The 23,080-nt window shown below is 38.9% G+C and overlaps 1 protein-coding gene across 1 annotated transcript in view; it reads right to left on the reverse strand.

The window, feature by feature from the left end:
* Positions 1-23,080, reverse strand: part of kcnh5b (potassium voltage-gated channel, subfamily H (eag-related), member 5b) — a 140,540-nt gene that overhangs the window by 50,389 nt on the left and 67,071 nt on the right. The window contains exon 9 of the mRNA XM_020627666.3: positions 4,482-4,681. Coding sequence (XP_020483322.1) covers positions 4,482-4,681 — 200 coding nt within the window. The remainder of the gene's footprint in view (positions 1-4,481; positions 4,682-23,080) is intronic.

Below are 23,080 nucleotides of genomic sequence, written 5' to 3' on the forward strand. Positions count from 1 at the left end.
AATCAAAGGCCTAAGGCAATCCACTTTCATCAAAAGAATCTGTACAAAACATTTCCAACCAAAGGGTGAAAAGATAATGAATAAAACCAACTCTCTATAACTTCATCAGTGTGATACTGATGGGTCTGAGTTAGAGGAAATCACTTTTTTGTTACTTTACACCCTCGAGGCATCATAAATCCAAACAGCAGCTTTCTTATACAACGTTAAACTGTATATATCAGTCATTTGTACTTTAATACTTTTGCTTCTGTCAGAGGGCACAGATTTATTGGTATATATATATTCTTGACTTGACCTACAGTATTTGTCTTTAAATAAAAAAAATAAAAAAAACTTGGCTATCTGACTACCAGTGAGTGACGAGAAAGCCATTTGGTTGTTGAAATCAAAAACAAACACTAATCCTCAAAGGATGAGCTACACAGGAGACAAACATGTGCTGGATGAAATATTTTTTGTGGTTTTCGTTGATTAATAAATCCTTGCACAACCACCATGAAGTCAAGAACAGAACTTGTCGTTTCTCCAGTGAGGTGTTATTTACAACATTCATTTCATATTAAAGCCAAATTAAAACTGTTTCTCTTCTACGTTATCGCCAAGCTCCGTCTGCCTAAATGCCTAAATATTGGACGCTTTGAAAATCCTGAATTCTCCCCCTAATTACATGAAGCATTTAGGTAAAACAGAGAAACACAATATTATCTCCTGCTCCACAATTCTGCATTTGTTAATAATGAACATAATCAACCGAGTGGGAAACAATAAATTATCTAAAAGCGGCTGCAGCAGTGATACGGTCGTTGAAAAGCATTTCAGCTCTGTTTAAAGTGGAGGATGTTTGTAGTGCAGCGATGCTTTTGGGAGTTTCTCGTCTGTTTGTGGCGTGTAATCGCATAAACAGCTGACTGTGTCGCGTATAATGGCTCCCAAAGTTAGAGAAAATATCCACTAATTGGCCCCAGCTTTAACTGCAAAGTTTTAAAACTGAGTGGAGAAAAGGAATTGCAGGAATAAAATGAGTGAAAAATGCAGAGAAATATAGAAGACGAGGAGCACTTCACCAGAATGAATATAACAAGGAGATTTAAAAAAAATAATGCATAAACTATGTGACGTCTTCACATCCCATTAAACCTTCTTACAGACATCTAAGTTCATGATTTTATGATTTGCCAGATCCCAAATGAGCAAAGCAAAACTTCACTAATGCACAAAACTTCTAAAAAAGTCCTGAAAGTTTGGGAGTGAGCTGCATGTCTGAAGGCAAACGGCCGAATGGTCACCATGCCTGCACCCAAAATTGTTCCTTTCCTAGTAAACCTTCCACCTGAAGTCAGGTTGAGTTGACGTGAGAGCACAGCAGGAAATATTAAGGAAAGTTAGCCCAAAGGAAGCAGGAGGGGGTTGACAAAGACTGCTTCATAATGTTTTCTGTGTGAATGTGTCGAACTACATAGCATTGAGATAAAGGAGACAAACTGTCAACACTGCGTCAGACTGAACTGTTGCTTCAACCTTCACTTCTGAGTCATTCTTTACGTCCTGCCTCCTGAGACCTCCAGCAACCCTCCTGTCCAACAGGGAGAGTCTCCAGCTGTGAGGTCCAAGTGGGAACAAGCAACTCAGGGACAGTTCAGGGGCAGCATGCCTGAAATATTCAGGAGTGCATATGTAAAAAAAAAAAAAAAGAGCTTTCCTCATGGGCGCAAAGCAGTTAGGCTGCGGCCCATACTCGTAGGCTTTAGTCCTCCAAGGGGGGCCTGGGTTCCAGTCCGACATGCTCCTTACCGCATGTCATTCCCCACTCTCTCATCCCAATTTCCTACTCTATCCACTGCCCTATCCAATAAAGGAAAAAGCCCAAAAATAAATTCTAGTATATTCCATCATGCTCAAAGGTAGTATAAGACCTGCATGACGAGAGCCAGAATTGAAGCAAAGGCAGAGAACAAAGATGCTGAAGTGAACTCAGGTGTTTGTAATCATTTACAAACCAGAGAAGAGAAGAAAAGACGCTCTTTAATGTGCGTTTATCTTCTTCTTTCTGCAGTCTCAGCCCTGCCCTGAATGCTGCATAGCTTAATAAATGGCTGCAGAAGTTTACATGTAAGGAGTTTGTGTTGTTCTGTGGTTTACATCAGAGCTCATGAAGACGTAAGTAGGAGATTCAGGAAGGATGAATCATCTCAGTGGATTCATAACTGCACTGCATGGATACTGTAAGTGTGTGTTTTTTTTTATGTCTTATTCCTTCAGTTTTGAGCAGTAATTTACATTTTAAATGGGGGATGTGCTCGCAGAGAGAGAGCTGACATGGCTTGTTGGTAGAGAGATTGAAAATAAATAAGAATCTCATATAAAACTTGGCAGGCGGTGGACAGCTTTACTGCTCATGTATTTTGCATTAAGTCAAGCTAAAAGTTTAAATTCTTTGCTCAAACTTCCCAGGATACAGACAAATGTTTAATTTCCCCGAATTTGGAATTTAACCTTAATTTAATACGATTGTTTCTCTCCTTATAACATGTTATAATAAAATAAAACATTTAGACACTGTTAGTTTGTGAAAATCTACTTTGAAAAGAAGGTATGAACCAAATAAACATCCAGATCACATTTCTCACAGCCCATCCACTTCAAGACTGCAGTCGCTGAAATTTTAATGAATACAGCTCACTACTATTTATAATGGAATTCTTGACAACAGTCAAGGGAAGAATCTCATTATAAGAAAAAAATATCCAACCTGTCTGGTGGAAGTCATTTAGGCTACATTCAGGGACCAGCCTTCTCACACACTATGTATTTGAAACATCATCTATTCCAACTGAATATCGGCGTATTATTAGTCCTAATTTCTACAGTGTCAGTACTTAATTAAGAAACATTAATTAAGAAATATTTCTCTAAAGTTTAGTCTCTCCTGGCACAATCAGTCTCTGTTTTGTATCCTGTTGCTAATAGCAGCCACAGAATAGCGGCATATTTCTGATTATGTTACGCCCAGGTCGGAAAGTGCAAGCAGTGTCTTGTAAAGTCTCTGTGAAAATGGCTGAACATATACATATACATATATATATATATATATATATATATATATATATATAGAGAGAGAGAGAGAGAGAGAGAGAGAGAGAGAGAGAGAGAGAGACTGCCTTCAAATCAAACTGTCTCAGTCTTCTTTCTATATGTTAATTGAACCATTTAGACCTTAGATGTGATTGGCTGTTTACCACTCAGTGCCTCCAACATCACCATCTTTGTCATCATCTTCATCATCATCATCATCATCAAATTGTACTCAGGTCTTCTCTTTTTAACGTTCTTCTTAACGTAATGTGTCTGGTTGATTGATCTACTTATTTCTTTGAATTAACTTTATCAAGTCTTGTATAATATCAGTTTTCTCTTTTTGTTTTTAAATACAAAACTGTACAAAACAAAATATATATATATATATATATACCAAAAGAAATTATTGAATATTTGAAGTTCAGTGTTTTCAGAGCTAGCTGTTGTTCATGTCAGATGCTAAGGTGTTAATGTTGATACATTCAGGGATCTTTGAAATTAACTTTGTCTTTTATATATTTTTAATCATATACTCTAGATTTATGTTACAGAAATGACTCTGGGTTAATGAACTTCTAATAAGACCTTGATCTTTTCTTTTTTACCAAGCATGTATTACCCCAGAGGGAGGCATCAACAATCCTTAAAGGCACATTCTTGTTGAAATGTTTCAGTAGTTTGATTAGAGATTTCTCTGAGGCAAATAGACCCAAAAGGAATCAAATGTAGACCCTGTTGACAGAATGGCCTTAAGTTCACTCACTTGAAACATAGCCATCCATCACACTAATACATTTCTCCAATAGCATGACATTTTAAGTCTGAATTCCACATGGCCGCAGTTCATCAGCAGTTTGATGTCTCTGGGCGCAAGCGGGTCAAAAGTTCAGCACTCGTCTTGTGTCTGGTTGAATTAGGTTGTAACAGTTTGTGACTGCTCTCTGGCTTTAAGGCATCTTGTTGGTGTTGTGGTGTTTTTCTCCTTTTTGCTTGTCGCTGACTTGTTTTTGTTGCCTGTTTTTTTTTTTTTTACACAGCTCTCCTGTTAGGTGATCTTATATTTCTCTTGGTCGAAATCAAAGATACAATATGTAGAATTTTTACACCAAAAAATCGAAATTAGTTTAAAAAATGACTAAACCTGTGTTATATATATCGTTTTTAGTACTACATCACCTCAAATATTTCCAACAGTTACCAGAGAAAACCAGAGAAAATAACTCTCAATTGTGCTTCTCCCTGCCAGCCTCGACTTCGTCTTTTGTTATTGTTTGGATAGACTTCCCCATGGTGGTGTGATTGACATACAACTGTATGCGTTCAAAGGTACTCATAAAATTTCCTCCATCTAGTTTCTCCTCAAATGTGATTGGACATTCTTGTAACTAGTGTCTCTGTCTTACCTTCTCCGTGTCGATGCCTTTAGACATGGACCAGGTGGAGACGATGTAGTCCATGACCCGCTCACTCAGACCCTTGGGGACCTGGTAGAGCTTCAGGAAGTCCCTGACGTTGTTGAGCATCTCGTGGTAGCGGTTGGTGTTGGCGTACATTTGCTGGAAGATGGTGGTCACGTTTCCAAAGATGGTGGCATACAGCAGAGCTAGTGAGGGAAAAAGAGGAGAGGAATGACATTTATAAAAAAAGAAGCATGTCTCACGTGTGACTCTGGGTTTTTTGTTTTTTTAATACCCCGTACTTCTTCTGTAAACCTTTTTCTTTTATATTTCTTTTAGATGCTCTTTGAGAAGTGCTATTAGACATGGTTCATTAATGTGTTTCATAAAAGTAATAACTCTGACTGGAAAAGAAAATCCACTTAAACTCTGACACCCACACACAGCCAAAGGCTCTTTATCCTGAAAAAGTGGCAGTCTGCTTTGTTTTAACTTTTCTTTGGAAATGTTCCTCTTTGTGAAGATTGAATCCACAAAGGCACTCAATAAATACAGATCTGTCTCATATGAGCTGCTTCTAAAAATCTCAGCATCGACCTAGACACATAAAATCCAAACAACCTCCTAGTGATGGACTGATACCCCTTCCAGAAATTGAATCAACCACCTTGAAACATCGAGAAAACTCCTACAACCACCTATGGATACCCTAACACCCATTCTGACCATTTTACTCACTACCTACACTGAAACAAAACCCAGAAGCCAGCAGGTACCTACTAAACAAAGCAATCCCCTATCACCCGGTAGACCATAAAAAACTGTTTTCTTTAACTACTTTTTGATAACTCTCTTGAGATATCACTCACTAATTCAGCGTTTTCGTTGGTAAATGTTCATCGCCTTACAAAAGGGGCAATGGACCTCATTCAGCAATGTCTTCTTAAGACTCTACCAACATTTGTTCTAAAAGCTAGCGCAGTAAAATGATGGCACGTCACAGATTTGTCACTAAAATACCTGAAGAGAGGTTTTGTATTGGTGTTGTTATAAAGAAGTGTTTAGTTTGAAAATTCTGAGAAAAGTGCTGGCTATATTAATGAGTTATTTTGCACTCAAACTCAAACATTACCCGTTAGAAAAAAATGTTGACGATATGTAAATCATGTATTAATACATGTAATTTAATCATGTTAAAGTGCTACATTATCAAAATCCCAACCTATAATTTTGCATATAAGCATTCAAAATTTGCATAATCATTATTTTGAGTGTTCTCAGATTTTGTTCTGAGTCAAGATCAAATACGAAAACGTTGGTTAATGTCAGAATCTACTTAAGAAAACGTCATTGGGTTTAAAGAACAAATTTCTGCTCAAGTCTTTTCATTAATGAGGCCCAATGTTCTTAAAGCTCCAGATTTTTTTCCAGGAGCTTGTGTCAGGTGTAGTCATCAAAAAACCTTAACAGATTTTTTTTTTTCTCATTTCCAACAATTTCAAAATATGTTGCGCTGCCAAACCAACCCTCTATAAAAATATTTGCAAATAGTCAAAGGTTAGTATGATACAGGAACCATTATTACTTTTAGTTTACATTAACAGTTTTCTTTTGTTATGAATCAATGATATTAAGTATTGAAACTTGTGCACTGACTGTGCATCATTGGGGGGTTAGGGTTAAGGGTTTATGATTAGGGTAGGGAGTAGGGAATAGGGGTAAAGAAAATGAACTATTTGGGAGAGTAACAATGGTAAAGAAGCATGATTCATTTAACATTTACATTTTTAAATAAGTGAAAAAAAGTAGACTTGCTGTGTATGAAACAAACATGTATGATTACTCCTGCTAGACGTCAAACCGTACACAATGTGGCTTTTACCACTAATTGATTGTTCAAGAGGAAACTCAGGAGTGATACGCCCTTTTTGAACTTAAAGCGACTGTGCCTCATCACTGTTGAGGTAAACTGTCAGCCTCCACTGTACCCTGCTGCTGTTGCTCCTCTGTTTCCATAGAGACCTCACTCAAAATAGTTCTCCCTCGTTTTCACCCCTCCGCCTCCTCCTATACCAGAAAATAAAATTTACAAAAGAAGGAGGAGAAATAACAAGTTTAAAGACTTCAGGGTGGAAAAATTGGAATTGCTGCAGGGTGGGGGAATCTCATGATGGCACCTGAGCTTAAAAAAAGAGCGCTGGATTTACGCTACAACAGAGTTACGCTTGGGAGAAGAAAAGAAAGACGGTGTACGGAATTGACTGTGTGTTTGAGATAAAGAGCATGTTTGAATATGACAGAAAGGGAAACAGAAATACATGTAAAAAGAAGAAAGCTAAAGAACAAAAAAAACCCTAAAATAAGAGGCTTTTGTCTTCGCTTAAGGTTACAAATAAAGAAAGGTATACAAAGAGAAAGACTGAGTTTGACTGAGAGACAGAAAAAGCCTCAGCCATAGACTGACAAGTTTATCATGTAAGCCTTGAGATATAGCGATCCAGTTTTTTAGTTCTCCAGAACTCAGCCACCTTCTAGTACTCTCCAGGAACATTCAAGGGCCTTGTGAGCTGGTAAAGAAGGACTCTGACTACACTAGAAAGCTTGGGGTTGAAAGCTCAGAGACACAGCTCAAACACAAGATTCCTAATTGGGTGACTTGGTGGCTCAGCGGTCGGCCACTGTCACTTCAGTACAAAGAGCGACCGACGTTTGACCCCCATGGAACTTTCTCTGCTGAGCTGAAACGACCTCTCAATGTTTGCCAGGATTTGAAGTGGTTAATTCTAACTCTTTTGCAAATCAGCTTTTAGTTCGGTTCATTTATCCAGGAAGAAGTCTGAACTCAGTTGGCAGAAACCACACGAAGGCACCTGCAAAAGTGAGCGTCAGACCCTCTAACAAGAAAAGTTTGGAGTCAACTGAAGGAAAAGCTTTTACTCACACATCAAAGCGAGAGTGGTAGTGGGAGAGCTCTGGTAGAAAAGGGATGCGAGCTACAAAATCATACATTTGCAAAGGTTGGCCGAATTAAATGGAAAGATAATCAGCATGTTTTGTATTGAAGTTGTCAAAGCAGACTTAGACAAGTACACTGTGATTTTCTAAGATAGTAAGCTTTTATTCTCAACTGAAGCTAGTGTTGTACCCTAATAGTATTCTTAGCCCGAAATAGGTTGAATTCTAACATTAGATGTAAACACAGCTGTTGGTAAGCTAATGGGTTGTTTAGTAGGCCTATGCTTTTCTTTACTTTAAAACAGGTTAGCGTATAGCTGTTGTTTAAAGGCTTTATATGTGATTTTTCACACTTAAATATAATAGAAATCAAGTATATCCTCTGAAAATAATGACTGTCTACAATGGGTTTAACTCCCGAGTCCCACTGTCTGTGATGTTTTCCGAGTTTTCCGAGTCATATTTTCTGTTTGTGGACATAACCGGGACGACGGCTGACTCCTCCCCTTGCAAATAAAAGTTGTTTAATTGAGGGACTAGAGAAAAGAAGAATAACATACCGTACTCACTGCTTAACTGTGTTTCTAGATCACGCTCATTTCAGGTAAATTTAAATGCAGTGTGAAGAGACGAGCATAATAAAGATCGCTAGGGGCGCGCTGGTGGCGAGGCTCTCGTCTCGAGCGATAGGCCCGGGTTCGCTTCCACCTGTGGCCTCTTTCCGCATATCATTCCTCGCTCTCTCTCCCTGGTTTCTGACTCTATCCACTGTCCTATCTCTGCATTAAAGGCACAAAAGCCCAAAAAATAAATCTAAAAAAATAAAAAAATAAATAAAATAAAATAAAGATCGCTAGCATTAGTATGCTAACACAACAATGCACCGCGAGTTGTTTTGGTTTCATGCTGGTGCTGAAGGGCAACATCTGCTGGATCAAAAAAATCGCATGTAAAGCCTTTAAACCTTTTTTTTTTTTTTTTTTTTTTTTTTTTACATGAAAATAAGGAAAGGCATTCATTTTAGCTATCTGTTATGTAAGACAGCTAACTTGAATTCTTAGCTTTGAACTTGGTTTAATGTTAATGCTAGCTGTTGCAAAAAGGCTGTTAGCTACGCGAAAACTATTAAGTCTGGTTATGTTATATTTTGACCTTGAAAAAATGACTTTCTACAAACAATTGTCTTGTGAGTTTTCTATCAATTAGGTTAACGACTGAAGGACCAAATTGCTGGAATGGAGCATGAGTCTGTATGAGATTGTCAGCAAGTTATTTCATCATGACTCTCTCATTGCCCACAGTTTATGACAGCAATTAATTAATCAGCACAACGAAACAATTATCTTACTTTTTAAAAAAATCAAAACCATGCATCTAGGGGCGCCAGATGGATCTCTCTAGCTGTCCTATCCAGTAAAGGCAAAAAGGCAGAACTTTAAACCCCCCACCCCCATACACATCTATGGATAATGCTACAAGGGGAACCTTTTTAGTCAAAAGTGCACCCAAATGCACACCATTAAAACACACATACTTTTAAGTACAAACTCTGGTTGGAAAAAAATGGGTCATCACAAAGAAGAAAAAATGTGAAGCTGTCAGATTTGTTCAAATATAAAAATTGCAGATAAAATACTCCAAATGACAGGACTGAATTTGAAGTACTTTCAAATGGCAAGTGGTTCTTCAAATACTTCAATGAAGGGCTGCTGATTGGTTACATGTATGTTAACATCATATTAGCGCCATTCTCTATATGTGGAACACTTTTCTAGTCCCACAGAGAACCCAATGAGTTTGGACAGTTCAGTTAAAGTACCCTGCTGGAGTTTAGAGCTGTCATTTTAACACTACATTTCAAATCTGAAATGTGTCCCCAGTGGCTCATTTTTATTTTGATCTCTCTCTTTTTCCCAACTGGTGGCCAGAGAGAGAGAGAGAGAGAGAGAGAGAGATGGGCAGTTTTGGGAGTTTTTGGTGGTGGTGGATGGGGAGGTGGAGAGCAGATGAAGAGTTTATTTCCACATATTTATAATCTGATGGAGCAGCAGCCCTGAGGGAGAGAAGACCAGAAGCTGTCAGAGCGAGCAGGGTGAGAATCTCTGCAGGAAGTTTGACTCAAAATTGGCCATGACACTGAAAGGAATTTTTTTCAAAACGATCATTCAGTTGCATTCTGGCCTTCTGTGGCGTCACTGATCTCATTTAAGTAACACCCCCATTCCCCTATATTGTTGCTTAGTGTCCATTACTGCAATGTTTCTATGCTTCTCAGCATAGAAAAAGGGTTTAAACTTGACATGGTATGATTTTTCAACAACAAATTAATATCAAGGTGAGTATGTTGCTAGACAGACCACCTTGCAGTCAGACAGTGTTGCTGACTATCAGATGGTCGCCGTTTCTGTGATGTTTATCTCTGGGGATCATAACGTTTGCAGGTTTAAAGCATGAGCATCAAACTGGATAAACTTGGCAAACAGTTCTGCACGAGGCATGATGGGAAACAAGACATGATGGAACAAAAGGTTGCCGCTATAGAGATGTGCACAATTTGACTCCCTGTTAGCCAGGGCTGTGGCTCCGGTCAGCACCAGAATTAGTCAGTTAAACTTATCATTATTACTTTCATGGACATAAGCCCACATGCTGGTTCAATGTTGTGTCTAAGCTGTAATGCAGCCACCCGCCACTAGCCGGGACTGTGGCTCTGGTTGAAAGGCCTGTTCTCCAGCTCTACAGCCTGGATATAAACCAGCATGGTGAGCAGATAACATCGCATATGAGTAGCTGTGCCCATTAAACTGGCATATAACTGGACTGGCGCAATTTGTAACCACATTCAGTACAGGCATGTGGACATTAACCTGTTGCTAGCATTAGCCACACTCAGCAAATTAACTGAACATTGTTTAATGCACAGCCCATTACTACACAACTCAGCAGTATTTAAAATAGCCATTAAGTCCACAATTGAAGAATGTGAGGACTGTTTCAGTGCTTAGCCAAAAGCCATGTTGAATAAGTTGTGCTTAATTTGACTGTTTACTTTTAGACTAGTCAACAAGTCTGACATTTAATTTATGTTTTATCAAAAGAGAACTTAGTGGCTAGCAACATACTCACCTTCATATTAATTTGTTGTTGAAAAATCATACCATGTCAAGTTTAAAACCTTTTGTGTTCATGGTGCATTGGTAACATGTAAAAGATTTACAAAATGTGAGTAAAACCAAGGTTTCAAACTTTAAGGTGCAAATTGCAAACATACTGTATATCTTGATTAGCTCTGTTATTGTTTAAATGTTTTTGTTTTGCCCTATCCTTTTCATGTGTCATTAGTTACGAGTATAAATATAGTCTGCAATAATCTTTAAAGTCGGATCACAATTCTGATGTCACCAGTTGAGGAAACTGTTGCTTTTGATACAAGACATTCAAAAATCTGGCACCTACTCAAAACTCCGCTTTTAGATTTATTTTCAGGTCCTTTTGACGATATCAAAATGCAAGTTAAAGATGATTCACCTTTCTATTGTTTTGGCATTACTTTGTCTTGAACGGGAATCGTCAAAATAAGACAGTTTTGGGTGATGAAATATTTTTTGGTGGGATTAAATGACACATTCACAAAGCAATGTCAAAAACTGGTGATGAGTTCAAACAAAGGGCAAACTCTTTGTTTTTAGACGGATTGCCTTGAAGATAATGAAATAGTGATGACTTTTCTACTGGAGAGGAGAAATCAGGGGAAATTAAAGGCTGCCAACATCACTACGTGTTTTCCCTTTCCAGGTTTCTGAAAATCTGCCACAAAGGTTTAGGATGATTTGTCAGAGAGAATGAGTGTTATAGGGACAGAAATCTGTCAAACCAGTAGGAGCGCCGGAGACACAATGTCACTGCCTGAAGCCCTGACACTGAAAAAACATCCATCACAGCACTGATACATGCAGAGACAACCACACATGCAGACACTCAGTTGCAAAGATATGGAACACACACAGAACTGCATGCAGGGGCGCCGCCAGGAAATCCGGGCCCCATGAAAAGATATCACATTGGGCCCCTACCATTGCCAAAACTAACCTGGAAAATTTCTGTGACCGCACCTCCATCACACAAATGACCCATTAAAACTTTGAACAACTATGCTTTGTTTTACACCCTGAAAAGGGAGGATAAATAATCACTGTAATATTTCCTCATAGCTTAAAAATAATTTAAACTTTGTAATATTTGCACCTTTCAGACATTTGAAGCATTTCCAGCAGCATTATTTACTTATTAACTTGCTATAGTTAATATTCTAAAGGCTTTTATTGTCTAAAGTGATCTTATTGGTTAGCTTATTGGATTAAAAATTCTACTGGCATGAATGATAAACTGTAAACATACAATAAATCTGAATTAGATTCTACCACACTTGTCAGCATGACGTTAACATTAGGCTGTAATAGTTCTTCTCAGTTCTGACTTCACTTTAATTCTTCTTACACTGCATTATAATTTGTCTCACCTGACGTTCAAAAAACAGTTTTTTGGGCAGAAGTAACGGACTCAGTTTTGATACTAGCTCGACAACATTGATATCATATGAACTTCACTGAATCTGTTGATATCAAATATGTTACTGTAGCTCATTGGGAAAGACGCTAAATATTGCCAATTATCCAAAGTGGACTCCTTTTTTACCGCAATGTAATATTTTTTATAAAATAGGTTTGTATGAAATAGAATCTATGAAGGGGATTCATACGATGAATTTATGCATAAAACACAAATATGATCCAAACAATATTCTTGGCTTAATTCCTCTAACAACTGGTTTAATCTGCAGCCTGCCACATCTCTCACTCTTGACTCGACTGACTGCCGACTAAACCATTCTGCGCATTCAGAACGGGGGAAGAGGGGCCTTTGAGACAGACTCCACATTTTTTCCAGAAAGGAATTCTGAATGTTTGTTTACTTATTCAGACAATTTTAGTTATCTTATTGCGGTTATAACTTAGATGAAAAAGCCAAATAAGAAATACATTTTTATTGAGCTTTGTACACTGCATGTTACAAACAGACAAGACTCCTCTCTAAAAATGTTCCCCTGAGTTCTCAAAGTTCTTCAATTTGTCTTTTCGGAGTCAGGGTCAGACTTTGTGCCTGTCTGTGTCAGTTCACACAGAAGCTGGAACTTCATTGATGCCGAAGGACGTACAGTAAAAAGAAGGGTGACACAAAAGAGCATTAAAGTGAAATACAAAAACATAAAGTATATATTATAAAGTCTGAAGTGGCTATTTGTAAAAATCAAAGGAACCATGCCATGAAGGATAAATAGAGATATAAAATGTCAATTAACAGAGTAAACTGAGGCCGACATTAATGGGATTATTGATTGTATTGATGGTTCAGACACAGACCAAACCAATGTTGTGACCACACTGATATGCTGATTAAGAAAAGGTATATTGCACATGAAAGTATGAGTGATGTGAAAAGTAACATTGCACATGTGATGTTACTTCCCATCCCTATTACTGTTTGGTTAACAGCTTTTACACCAACCTTAAAAAAAACAACCAAACCTAACACATTAGATTTGAGTACTCTGCCCTCCCTATCTGTCTGTGATTTCAGATTATTTTGAAGTTCCTTTTCAGAAGATGGAGCTGCACACCTGAAACGCTTTTGTTGCAAAGCTCAATACCTAAAAGCCTTAAAACACCTTGGTGACGCAAACAAACAGAAATAGCAACACAAAGCAGCCGAGGCCCTTTTGAGTAGCCATGTCCATCACGAGCCATTGAGCCCAGTCCATTTGCTGCTCAGTGAGCCAAGTCAGCGTCCAGGCTGCTTCACAACACATTACACAGTGACGGGACACTACACTCCCCCAGCCAAACACTAAGCGAGCCAGTCAGCCTAGTCCGAAGCCCCTGAAAACATAAAAAAAGCAATTGTATAAATCTATTTTGACAAGCAGTAATTGTGCATCGAGAGCTCTCTGGGTGAGTAAAACGTCGTAGCTGATTGTCTCCAAATTATTATTGACTGAAAAATGGGCAGAGGCATCCCAGTGTTGTGGGGGTTACCATTTCTGTAATTGTGACGCTAACTGAGTAAATAAGCTTCTTTTTAGTAACATCCCATTGTTTACTCCTAATTAGGTCATCTTAATAGAGTCCTTATTGGCGTGTAGGAATGATAATGGGTTTCAGATTGAGTTGGTCGGGCTGCAGGTAGCGGAGCACTGATGTGTGACAAATGTGTGTTTATATCTACACCCTGAGCACAACTAAGACATTTCCCACTGCAGACATTAGGGAGGTTTAAAATCTGTGGACTTCATAAGGATAAAAATCTGCAAAAGAAACCTTTGGGTTCTCAAACAATTAGGAATAAACAATCAAATCCCTAACCTAAAACTAGCCGGTACTTTAAGGGCTTACTAGGGACCTTAAGAGCAGATTTTCAGACCAATACAGATGATCTATTTGGACACTCCTCCTCCATCCCTCATCTCCCCCATCCCCCCTCCTGCTTACACACTACCCCTGCCCCTCCCATCCTGTTTCAACAGCAGGTGTCCGTGAAGTGGAGAGCAGCAGGGTAAAGGCTGATAAACATCTATAAACAAGTTCTGCAGTCAATTTAAAGTAAAGATTTGCATCTCTAAGTTGATTTAGTTGAAGCTAACGGTTGGAGAGGGAGGGTTCACTTCGGGGGAAAAAAACATGAAGGAAACATGTTTGAACCTCTGAGTGCCACAAACAAGCTGAAGGAAGCGTGGCCGCACAGTGCTGAACAATCCAAGAGGGAGTTTGACTTTGCTCGCCCTCAGGAAGTCATTACTCATCGATATATTTCCTTTGGGCATGTTTGGTTTTTGTTATGAAAATATTTAGAACATCCTAAGCCCTCAAAAGAAAAGAAACCTCATATCTCCTTTAAATGGCTTATGGTGGTTTGAGTTACTTAAAGCATTGGCTCAAACTACAACAAAAAAACAACCCTTACACTCACTGATTGAGATATTATGTTTTCTTCATTTAATGAAAAGCAGAGTGTAGAGGCGACACATTACACTAACCATAAGAGACTATGGTCCTCATGCTAAGCTAACCTACAGTAAAGGGCTGGCCTCTGTAATATAGAATAAGCACATTAATGTTTACAATCTTTTTGTCCACTCTCAGAAATTGATTGAAGTAACAATGGCTACGAGCTATGTCACATTTTTTAAGTCTGTCTTAGACTTCTTCTCCAATACGTGCATATTCAGTAAGAAAGAACAAAACAAAGAAGTTGAAGAGTAAGGACAGAACAAAAAACAGTAACACAGAGAAAGTCAAAAAGCTTGTCATATGAGAGTGAGCTGTATTTCATACTGAACGTAAAGTGACTGAAGAATAACTCAACTTGTAACAAACATTGCACAGTTTACCAGTGATGTGGAGAAGAGAGTTCCCTTAAGATATATAGAGACACCAGTGACTCAGTGAACCCCCGCTGATGACAAACACTTAGAGCTCAGAGATGAATCGCCACTCTAACTCTTTTAATCACACTCATAAATCTTGATTAAAATAATAAGTCGAGGACGGCTCAGAGTGTGACAGGGTGACTTTACTGAATGATAGCATTGGTGCTCATCATGTATCAAAATGTAGAGTCACGAGCAAGGAAAAAGGAATCTTAAGTTAATTTCCCTTGGATGTTGATGTAAGCTTTGTTTTTAAACCTTTTCTTTTTTTTTTTTTTTTTTTTAATGGCAACACAATTAATGTATTACAATTAAAGAAAGACGGTGACCAATATGTGTTGTACAGCACAGGGCACAGTCAATTGATGAATGTACAATTGAAGTCATCGACTGTATAAAACATGGACATGGCATGGATGGCGGTCACCATGTTGGAAATGCTGCCTCACACCGTGTCTCGAATCACAAAGACATTTTAATAAATAGCTCATGGGGAGCAGAATAAAGTTTTCCTCTGGTGTTGACACAAGTCAAAGCACAACATTAAATTGTGGATTTATCATAAATACACCACTACATCCACTTTGTAAAACAAGCTAACAAGCTCTGTTAAGTGAGAAAAGTGAAGGAAAAATAAAAGAAAGGTTTTCCTGTTAGACACAGCCAGTGCCTTATAGAGCCCCTTCCTTCCTAGTTCCTTGTCCATGTCTATGAAAGCGATAGGGATTAAAGTAGAAATGGGGCGTTGGGGTAAATAGGGCGCATCACGCCACACTGCCTCCATCGTGGGCTGTTAGGACACGCAAATAGGAAAAAAGGGAATCAAGCTGATTTTGTCGCTGACACTCTATCGCGTCACATGCTGTTAGAAGACACTGTCACACTAGCTTTCAGTCGCTAAGGCGAGCCTTTAGCCTCCTGGCTAATGGCTTTAACTCGCCCGCCTGTCAGTCAGATCAGCAAGGGCTCTAAGTGTGAATATTTATGTGTAACTCCTAGCCTTAACATAATCAAAACAGAAGAGTGATTTTTAGTCTTAACATAGTGGCATTTCTCCAGATTTTGTTATCAGTATTTCAAACACTTGATGAAGGAAAGTAAAGGCTTTTTTAAAAAAAAGATATACTCACAGCTGTCCTTTTGCCAACTGTGTGAAGCAATAATGAGAGAGAGGGATTACCTTTTCATTATTCTGCTGTGTCGCTGAGTGTGAATCCCTCTGAATATGAACATGTGCTAATGCAAACTCTAAGAACCAATGGATTCTTGTCTTGTTTTCACTGTTTATGTGAACAGGCGTTTCTCCATCTGATGTTTTGAAGTCAAGAAGGGGTGTTGCAGTTTCACTAATGGGACTGAATTAAAATACAGCACAGATATGCCGCCCCTGAGGTCTCAGTGCTGAAGGTAACAAGGCCGCCAGGGGCCCAGCAGGGCTCCCTTCGGACCGCCAGCCAGGAGTAATGAAGTCATGGAGGACTGCTTGTATTGAACCACAAGCGCCTGGTAAACAATTGACTGGTTTTCATGAGGAGGGACAAGTGAGGCAGAACTGGGAAAAGCTTAATCTCTGTACTCGACGCTGTACTGATGTTGGCTGTGCAATACCAGTCAATATGTCAGGAAATGGATGCAATCATACGCGAGGTCGGAAAGGTTGTCTTCAGATATAGACAAATGAAATGAGGAACAGATTGGAGCAAAGGTTGGCATGCAGCCAGGGATTAAAGGGGCAGCTCACCAAATTTAAAAAAGGAAAAGAAAGTCCCTCCTCTCTTTTCATGTACTGAGCTATCATTAATGTTGGTGTCATCGAGTCAGGTTCCAATATATTGTGAGATAAAAAAAACAGGGTCAGTATTACAGATACTTATACTGTATAGGTAGCCATGTTTTTATTGATTTTAATTTGAAAAGAAACCCCCTTTAGAAGAGCTTGGCAGTCTCAACGCTGGTCTGACGCAGTAGCTACAACAAGCCAACTGAAAAAAAATAATGCTGAAATTTGAAAAATGTCTGATGTAACAAGGAACACAAGTGGTCTGATATCGGTAGCCAAAATGTCACAAGGAATCAAACTAATGGCTAAGGCAACAAAGGTAAAAACTAGGGAAATGCATGTCTAGTCAATTAAATGATTACATCTTGTCAACCTAGCTAGTCAGAACCAGAATCAGTTTAACTGCATTACTAGTAATATGTTTATATGTTGGCCCTAAATGATGGTCAAATATGTTATCCAACCGGTAACGTGACCACCCGCCACTAGCCGGGGCCGTAACAATAGAGTGGCAGTAGCCCCAGCTAATTGGCCTTCTCTTCTGGCTCCACTGCCTCTTTCCACAGTATGTGCCAAGGCCCGAGTCTGGAGCGTGCCAGAAGCGCAACTACGCTCTGCTCTGTTTCAAATACACACCGAGTCTATTTTTGACTAAGCGAGCTGCAAGCACTCGTCAAGCTAAACAGAGTAGATCCACCCGGACAGGAAGTCACACAATGAACATACAGAGCATTCGGTCATTTTCAAAATAAAAACACAAAAACACAAAAACACAAAAACACAAAAACACAAAAACACAGAAAGCCAACTGATGGTGTTGACTCTCTGGATCCACACAACCAAATGAGCAAAGAAGCATTCCACCTCCCTATATAGCCTCCCAACCCAGCTGATTGTCAATTCAATTCAGTTCAAAAAACTTTATATGACCCTGGAGGGCAATTCAGCCATCAGGTGAGGAGAGCATCACAGGTGCAGTCAATACCTTCTGACGAGCAAGGAAACCTGTGACTTATAGCTTTCTTGGGAATCTATTCATAATGCAGCATTTGTTATTTACATTAAAAATGTCATGAACTAATGTTGCCTTCTGCAGCTTTAATGAGGTGGGTAGATTTGCTTCATAAACTTGTCACAGTGTACTGTTGATATTTTGAAAACATTTTCTAGGCCGTTATTGTCTGACCCTTGTGGTTTATCGGAGACAATGAGCATGGCATGCATTTCTTCACACTTTTAATGGTCGATCAGCTCTTTTGCAATATATCTGCCGGGGACTTGATGGGTTATTGATCCATTCAAATGACTAGTACAACACCAGCAATAAACATTAAAGTTGCACAATAATGGGCTCCTTGCAACTTTTCATTTAAAGCTTTTCTAGTTTAGCGTAATGGATTTTAACTGCTTTCATTTTCCTACCACTTTCCAGATATTTTCTAAACTGAATTCTTGATTATTGGTTCTTTTTTTCCCTCCATATTGTAAATAAATCCATAAAAATGCTTACAGTTATGAAGAAAAAAATGCTGCGTATATGAAGCATTAGGGCTAAAAGTATCGCACAAGTTTCTTAGCAGTCTCTGGTGGTTCATCAGAAGGCCCCAGTCTGCTCGGTATTGGGTGTTAGCATCGGATGACACCTGCAGCACACATTGATTGACCTTCCAGCTCCTGGTTTCATCTGACTTTGGTTCAAGCTGTCGACTTTCGCAGCTCAGGGAGGATAGGAGGTTGCTTTGACACCAGTTAGCAGACAATAAGTCAGGGGATCTAACATCTGAGGGCATTATTCACACCCTCTGCTCTGTGAAGTGGATTTTTAACCCCTGTGATTTGGATCAGCAGGTGAGACAGGCACAGAGTCACTTTTAAAGCTTAGGCTGACACTGGGACTCGTGGTAATCACAGCTTGGCCCCGTTTTCACCACTGTCAGCAATTATACTGGAGGAGGACCGATCTATCATGCCTGGCACCTGCTTGATTCAATTATCCCCATGCTACCCGTCTGACTGCAAGCTCCACATATCTAGCTCCAGCTTAGATTACGAGAGCAGAAATTTTAAAATTAGAATATAAATAGGCGTGATTGCCCACATTTAGAGGCTTTTCACTGGGGGAGCTATTGGGAGATGGGGCACATAAATGAATGAGTGAGAACAAGATTCACAGCGAGGACGATTGCAACTGGTGATAATTATGGAAATAGTGTGTGAATCATAACCTAACCCCGGGTGATTTACAAAGTACACATAAAACAGATGAAGCTGATATTAATTATTTATGGCTGAGTGCAATGCTGTGAAATTCATCCCGGGTTATAATTTCAGTATTTTGTTTCTAAAGTGGCACGAACAGCATGCTGAGACCTAGTACACTTTTGAATATGAGCCAATGAATGTGCATTTATATACAGTATTCACACATACTGTATATGCAAAAGCATGCTCATCATACATAAATGAAAATACACTTATCTATATATGGATAATTACGATGCACTAATCTGTAAATATGCATAAGTAAAATGTAAAAGCATCACATCAACACCTTCAGATACACACAAGCAAGCAGACTTAAACCCAGCAGCAACTTCCGACATTATAAAAAGGAAGCCAAGGAAAAAGCCACAATTCCTCAAGTGTCCACTTGAGATTAGCTTAAAAAGTTTTGGAAGTAACATTCACATACAGGCATACACACTGGCACAAAATTGGATTGACGCATCGAACGTAATCTTGAGATTTATATTTCAAATTCACTACTGAAACTACTAACGTAATAAAATTTAATCTGCCAGTTGTGAATTTTGGCATTCCCAAGATCTTTCTAATTTTCTTTTCATTCCTGTGTGACTTCTGTGTGTGCCCTTATATAGACCCATCTTTCTATGCTTATTAAGAACAACAGCCACAGGCTTCCAATTTAGGAAGAGAGGGGATTCATCAGTTTAAGATCATCAGTGTGAGCAATTCATCAGTTTAAGAACCGTTTTATGAATCTGCCAAATAATTTTTTAGGATCTTCTTTAGAAAACAATTAAGAAAAACTTAAGATATTGGTATTGACTTGTCAAGGTAAGAGCTACAATGCAAAAATAACTAATTAGATAATATTTCCAGCCCTTCCAAACGGTAAGAGTCAAATAGCTACAATAAAAACCCTGTCTCCCCATAGTCTTCAGTCTTTTTCAGGGAGTAGCTGAGAGGGCCTGAGGATCACAAGCTACAGGCAGAGAGTAGAGATTGAGAAGCTCAGCAAGAAGCCTGAAGTCATTACATGCAGGGCTTTAAAAGTCATGACTGAAATTTAAGATACTCCCTAAAGCAGAGAGGCGTCCAGTGAAGAGGAGCTAAAATAGGGGAAATATGATCATGCTTTTGTGATTTGGTCAAATTCTGACAGCTGCATCTCGGATACCATGTAGCCTTTTCAAATACTCAAAGATCTAATTCTAGAGCCTTTAATAACTGGTCAAATAAAGAAAATGTCAGAAGAAGTACATATTGGTGTGATCTGTATAGCAAGGATATAAAATCATGCTATTATATCGATCAAGTGGAAAGTGGGTTAACAGAAAATGAAATTGGTCCTAAAATAGAGCCTGGTGGTACTATCAGTTGATAAGAGTTGGTAACTTACAGCTGTATTTCCATATTTAGATTGACCACAATAAAACTCTACAGTTTTGAAACATCAAATAAAAATAAATGACTTGTGTTGATTTCCATCCAGACAGACCCAAAAATAAGCTCAGCATTTCCTTTCAAGCCTTATAACATGAGTATAAAGTGACTTGATAATTATTGGCTTACACATTTCACACAACCTATTCAGGTTTTTTCTTTCAGTTTTTCCCTTTGTTTGCAAGTTTCTCCATATTGCACATATTGCATATATTTAGATGCATATTTAACTTCATCCACAGATTTATTAAAATGTTTCAAAAGCCCAGGAGTTGCAGAAATCTGTCCAGAAAAGAAGCAATAAACTCTCTAAGATAGGAGTCATTTTCACTTAACAGCAGCAATATACTCTCTCAGCATGTTCTCTTGCACTTTCTGAGGTTGCCATGTCAACAAGTTAAGCGAAGCAGGTCAGGGTGAAAGAAGGCTGAGATTTCCTCACTTTCTTCAGTGAAATGTTTGGATAATAGACTTTTCTGACACCCTCATTCTGCCTGAGGAGGCTGAGCAGACATCCATCTGCCCAACTATCCATCCACTTGAAAGCTTATATCTTTTCTCTTGTCTGTGAATCACTGTATTTGACCTGATTTGCTCTGTGGCCAGTAGGTGTATGCTAATTTCCTGCTGTGGTGATATCCGCATGTCAGGTTTTAAGAGAGAACTGTAAGCGCAGCAGGGATGGCTACACTAATGGTCAAGTCAGTCAATCCCTCCAGGAAGTTTGTTCTAAAGCAAGAAAATTATTTTACATCTTCTCTGAAGCTCCCTTACAGTACATTTCTTCAAAATAGAAGTTTCAATGGCCGCTTGCTCAGTTTGTGTTTAGGTGTATTCACATTCCCCGACCCACTTCTCTCACCAACCACAGCTACTTTCCCAAGATAAGTTCATCAATATGTTTAACTTTTTCTCATATCAAACTAATGCATTATTTATCTTACAGAAAAAGTTGTACAACATTTGGCAGTATGTTTTAACACGATGAGTGTAAAGCTCGGTCGATGCTGGGTCTTACCTAGCAAGAATCAACCAAAAGACAATCAAGTTACAGTATGGGAAGTGTCAAGTGAAAGGCTATACATTTTTATCAAAAATAGATACCAAAAACATCATATCTTGTCTTTAATCATTTGGACTGTTTCCTTTTAATCCTCATTCTGTGATTCCTAAATTTTGTCTAATGTTAAGTTGTTTATTGGTCAACTGATCACGGGATTGGTGGTTTGGTTCCAACCCCAGGGTTCTTGGGCAAGGGACTAGACTTTAGTTGCTCTTGATGTCAAGCATTTTGCATGGCATTGTCACAAGTGTTATGCAAATGTGAATATTAGAGTACAGTAAATGTGTTTTGTCCATCTAAGTTTGAAAAGAGATATGTTAATGCTTTGTTCAATGACTACAATTCTACAATTCACTTAGCCGAGGCTTTTATCCAAAGTGGCGTACATCAGAGAACAAGTACAACAGAAGCAAGGATGTACAAAAAAGGGGCACAATGTCAGTAAGAGCAAGCGATCAGCTTTGAGTCTGATTGGACACACAGGCGCTGACAGGCATTGCACAGAGGCAAAGCACAACATTGACGGCAGTTCTTGAGAGCTCTAATCAGTATAGATACTAGGCATGCAATAATTCTCAATAAAATATTGAACCGTTCGGTATGGCATCCACGGTTCAATACTGACTTGTGAATTGCGGTTTTAGCGGTTTGGCGTTTAACTAGTTTCTGCACATTGTATTTCTCTCTAAATTGGCTCTGTGTGTGTCTGTGTATGTCTGTGTGTGCCTGTGAGTCAGCGCGCAGGGAACGTTGCATCCCTAATAGAAACTATCCTATAAGTCGTCGTTATCAAACAAAAACCATCGTCATTACCATCATCATCATCAATAATATAATGTCGAGACCATCATCATTAAGTTAGTAGGTATTCATGAAAGAGCTGGGTCTTTAGCTTTTTCTTAAAGGTCCAGATCGACTCTGCAGATCGAATGGAGTTTGGAAGTTCATTCCACCACCGGGGGGCGACAGAGGAGAAGAGTCTAGTCAGCATCTTAGGACCCTGTTGTGAAGGTTGGATCAGATGCCTTTCATTGGCAGAGCATAGTGGGCGGGAGGGAGTGTAGACCTGGATGAGAGAGTTAAAGTAAGGAGGAGCCGTTTTTGTTGCTGTTTTGTAAGCGAGTAGGTGACTAATGAATGAATTGAACAAATGTACGATTCATACTTTAACCCAAGGCTTGATCTACATCTCAGTTCAGGAAGACACTGAAATCCCCCATTTTACTTCAACAAGTTACACACACCAGTGAAGAACAAGGACAAAGGGACCAAAACTATAAAATAGTTCTAATCAAACCAACCCCATAGTATGAATTAGGACTTCTGAGAACTATCCAGACATGTAGGGTTCTGTCTTCAGCTGCATAGTACCCAAGAAATCATATTTTAGAGTGAATATAGCAAAAATATATTATATGTATTTCCTGTGCATGCAGCATCTCAATGACAAGATCCATGTTTGGTACTCAGTAAGGAAAGCAAGAAACGTATACTCCTCCAATCACATTTATTATTCAGTGTGCCAAGGTGCCCAGTGTGTTCCCTCGTCCATGTTTAGCATTCTGTTACAAGTGCCACCATGACTTTCTAAGCTGCTGAGTGGAGGATGGCTTTGTGATTGAAGAGAATAAGACTCT

The sequence above is a fragment of the Labrus bergylta genome, chromosome 18, assembly GCF_963930695.1.
Source record: "Labrus bergylta chromosome 18, fLabBer1.1, whole genome shotgun sequence".
Classification (NCBI taxonomy): Eukaryota; Metazoa; Chordata; class Actinopteri; order Labriformes; family Labridae; genus Labrus; species Labrus bergylta.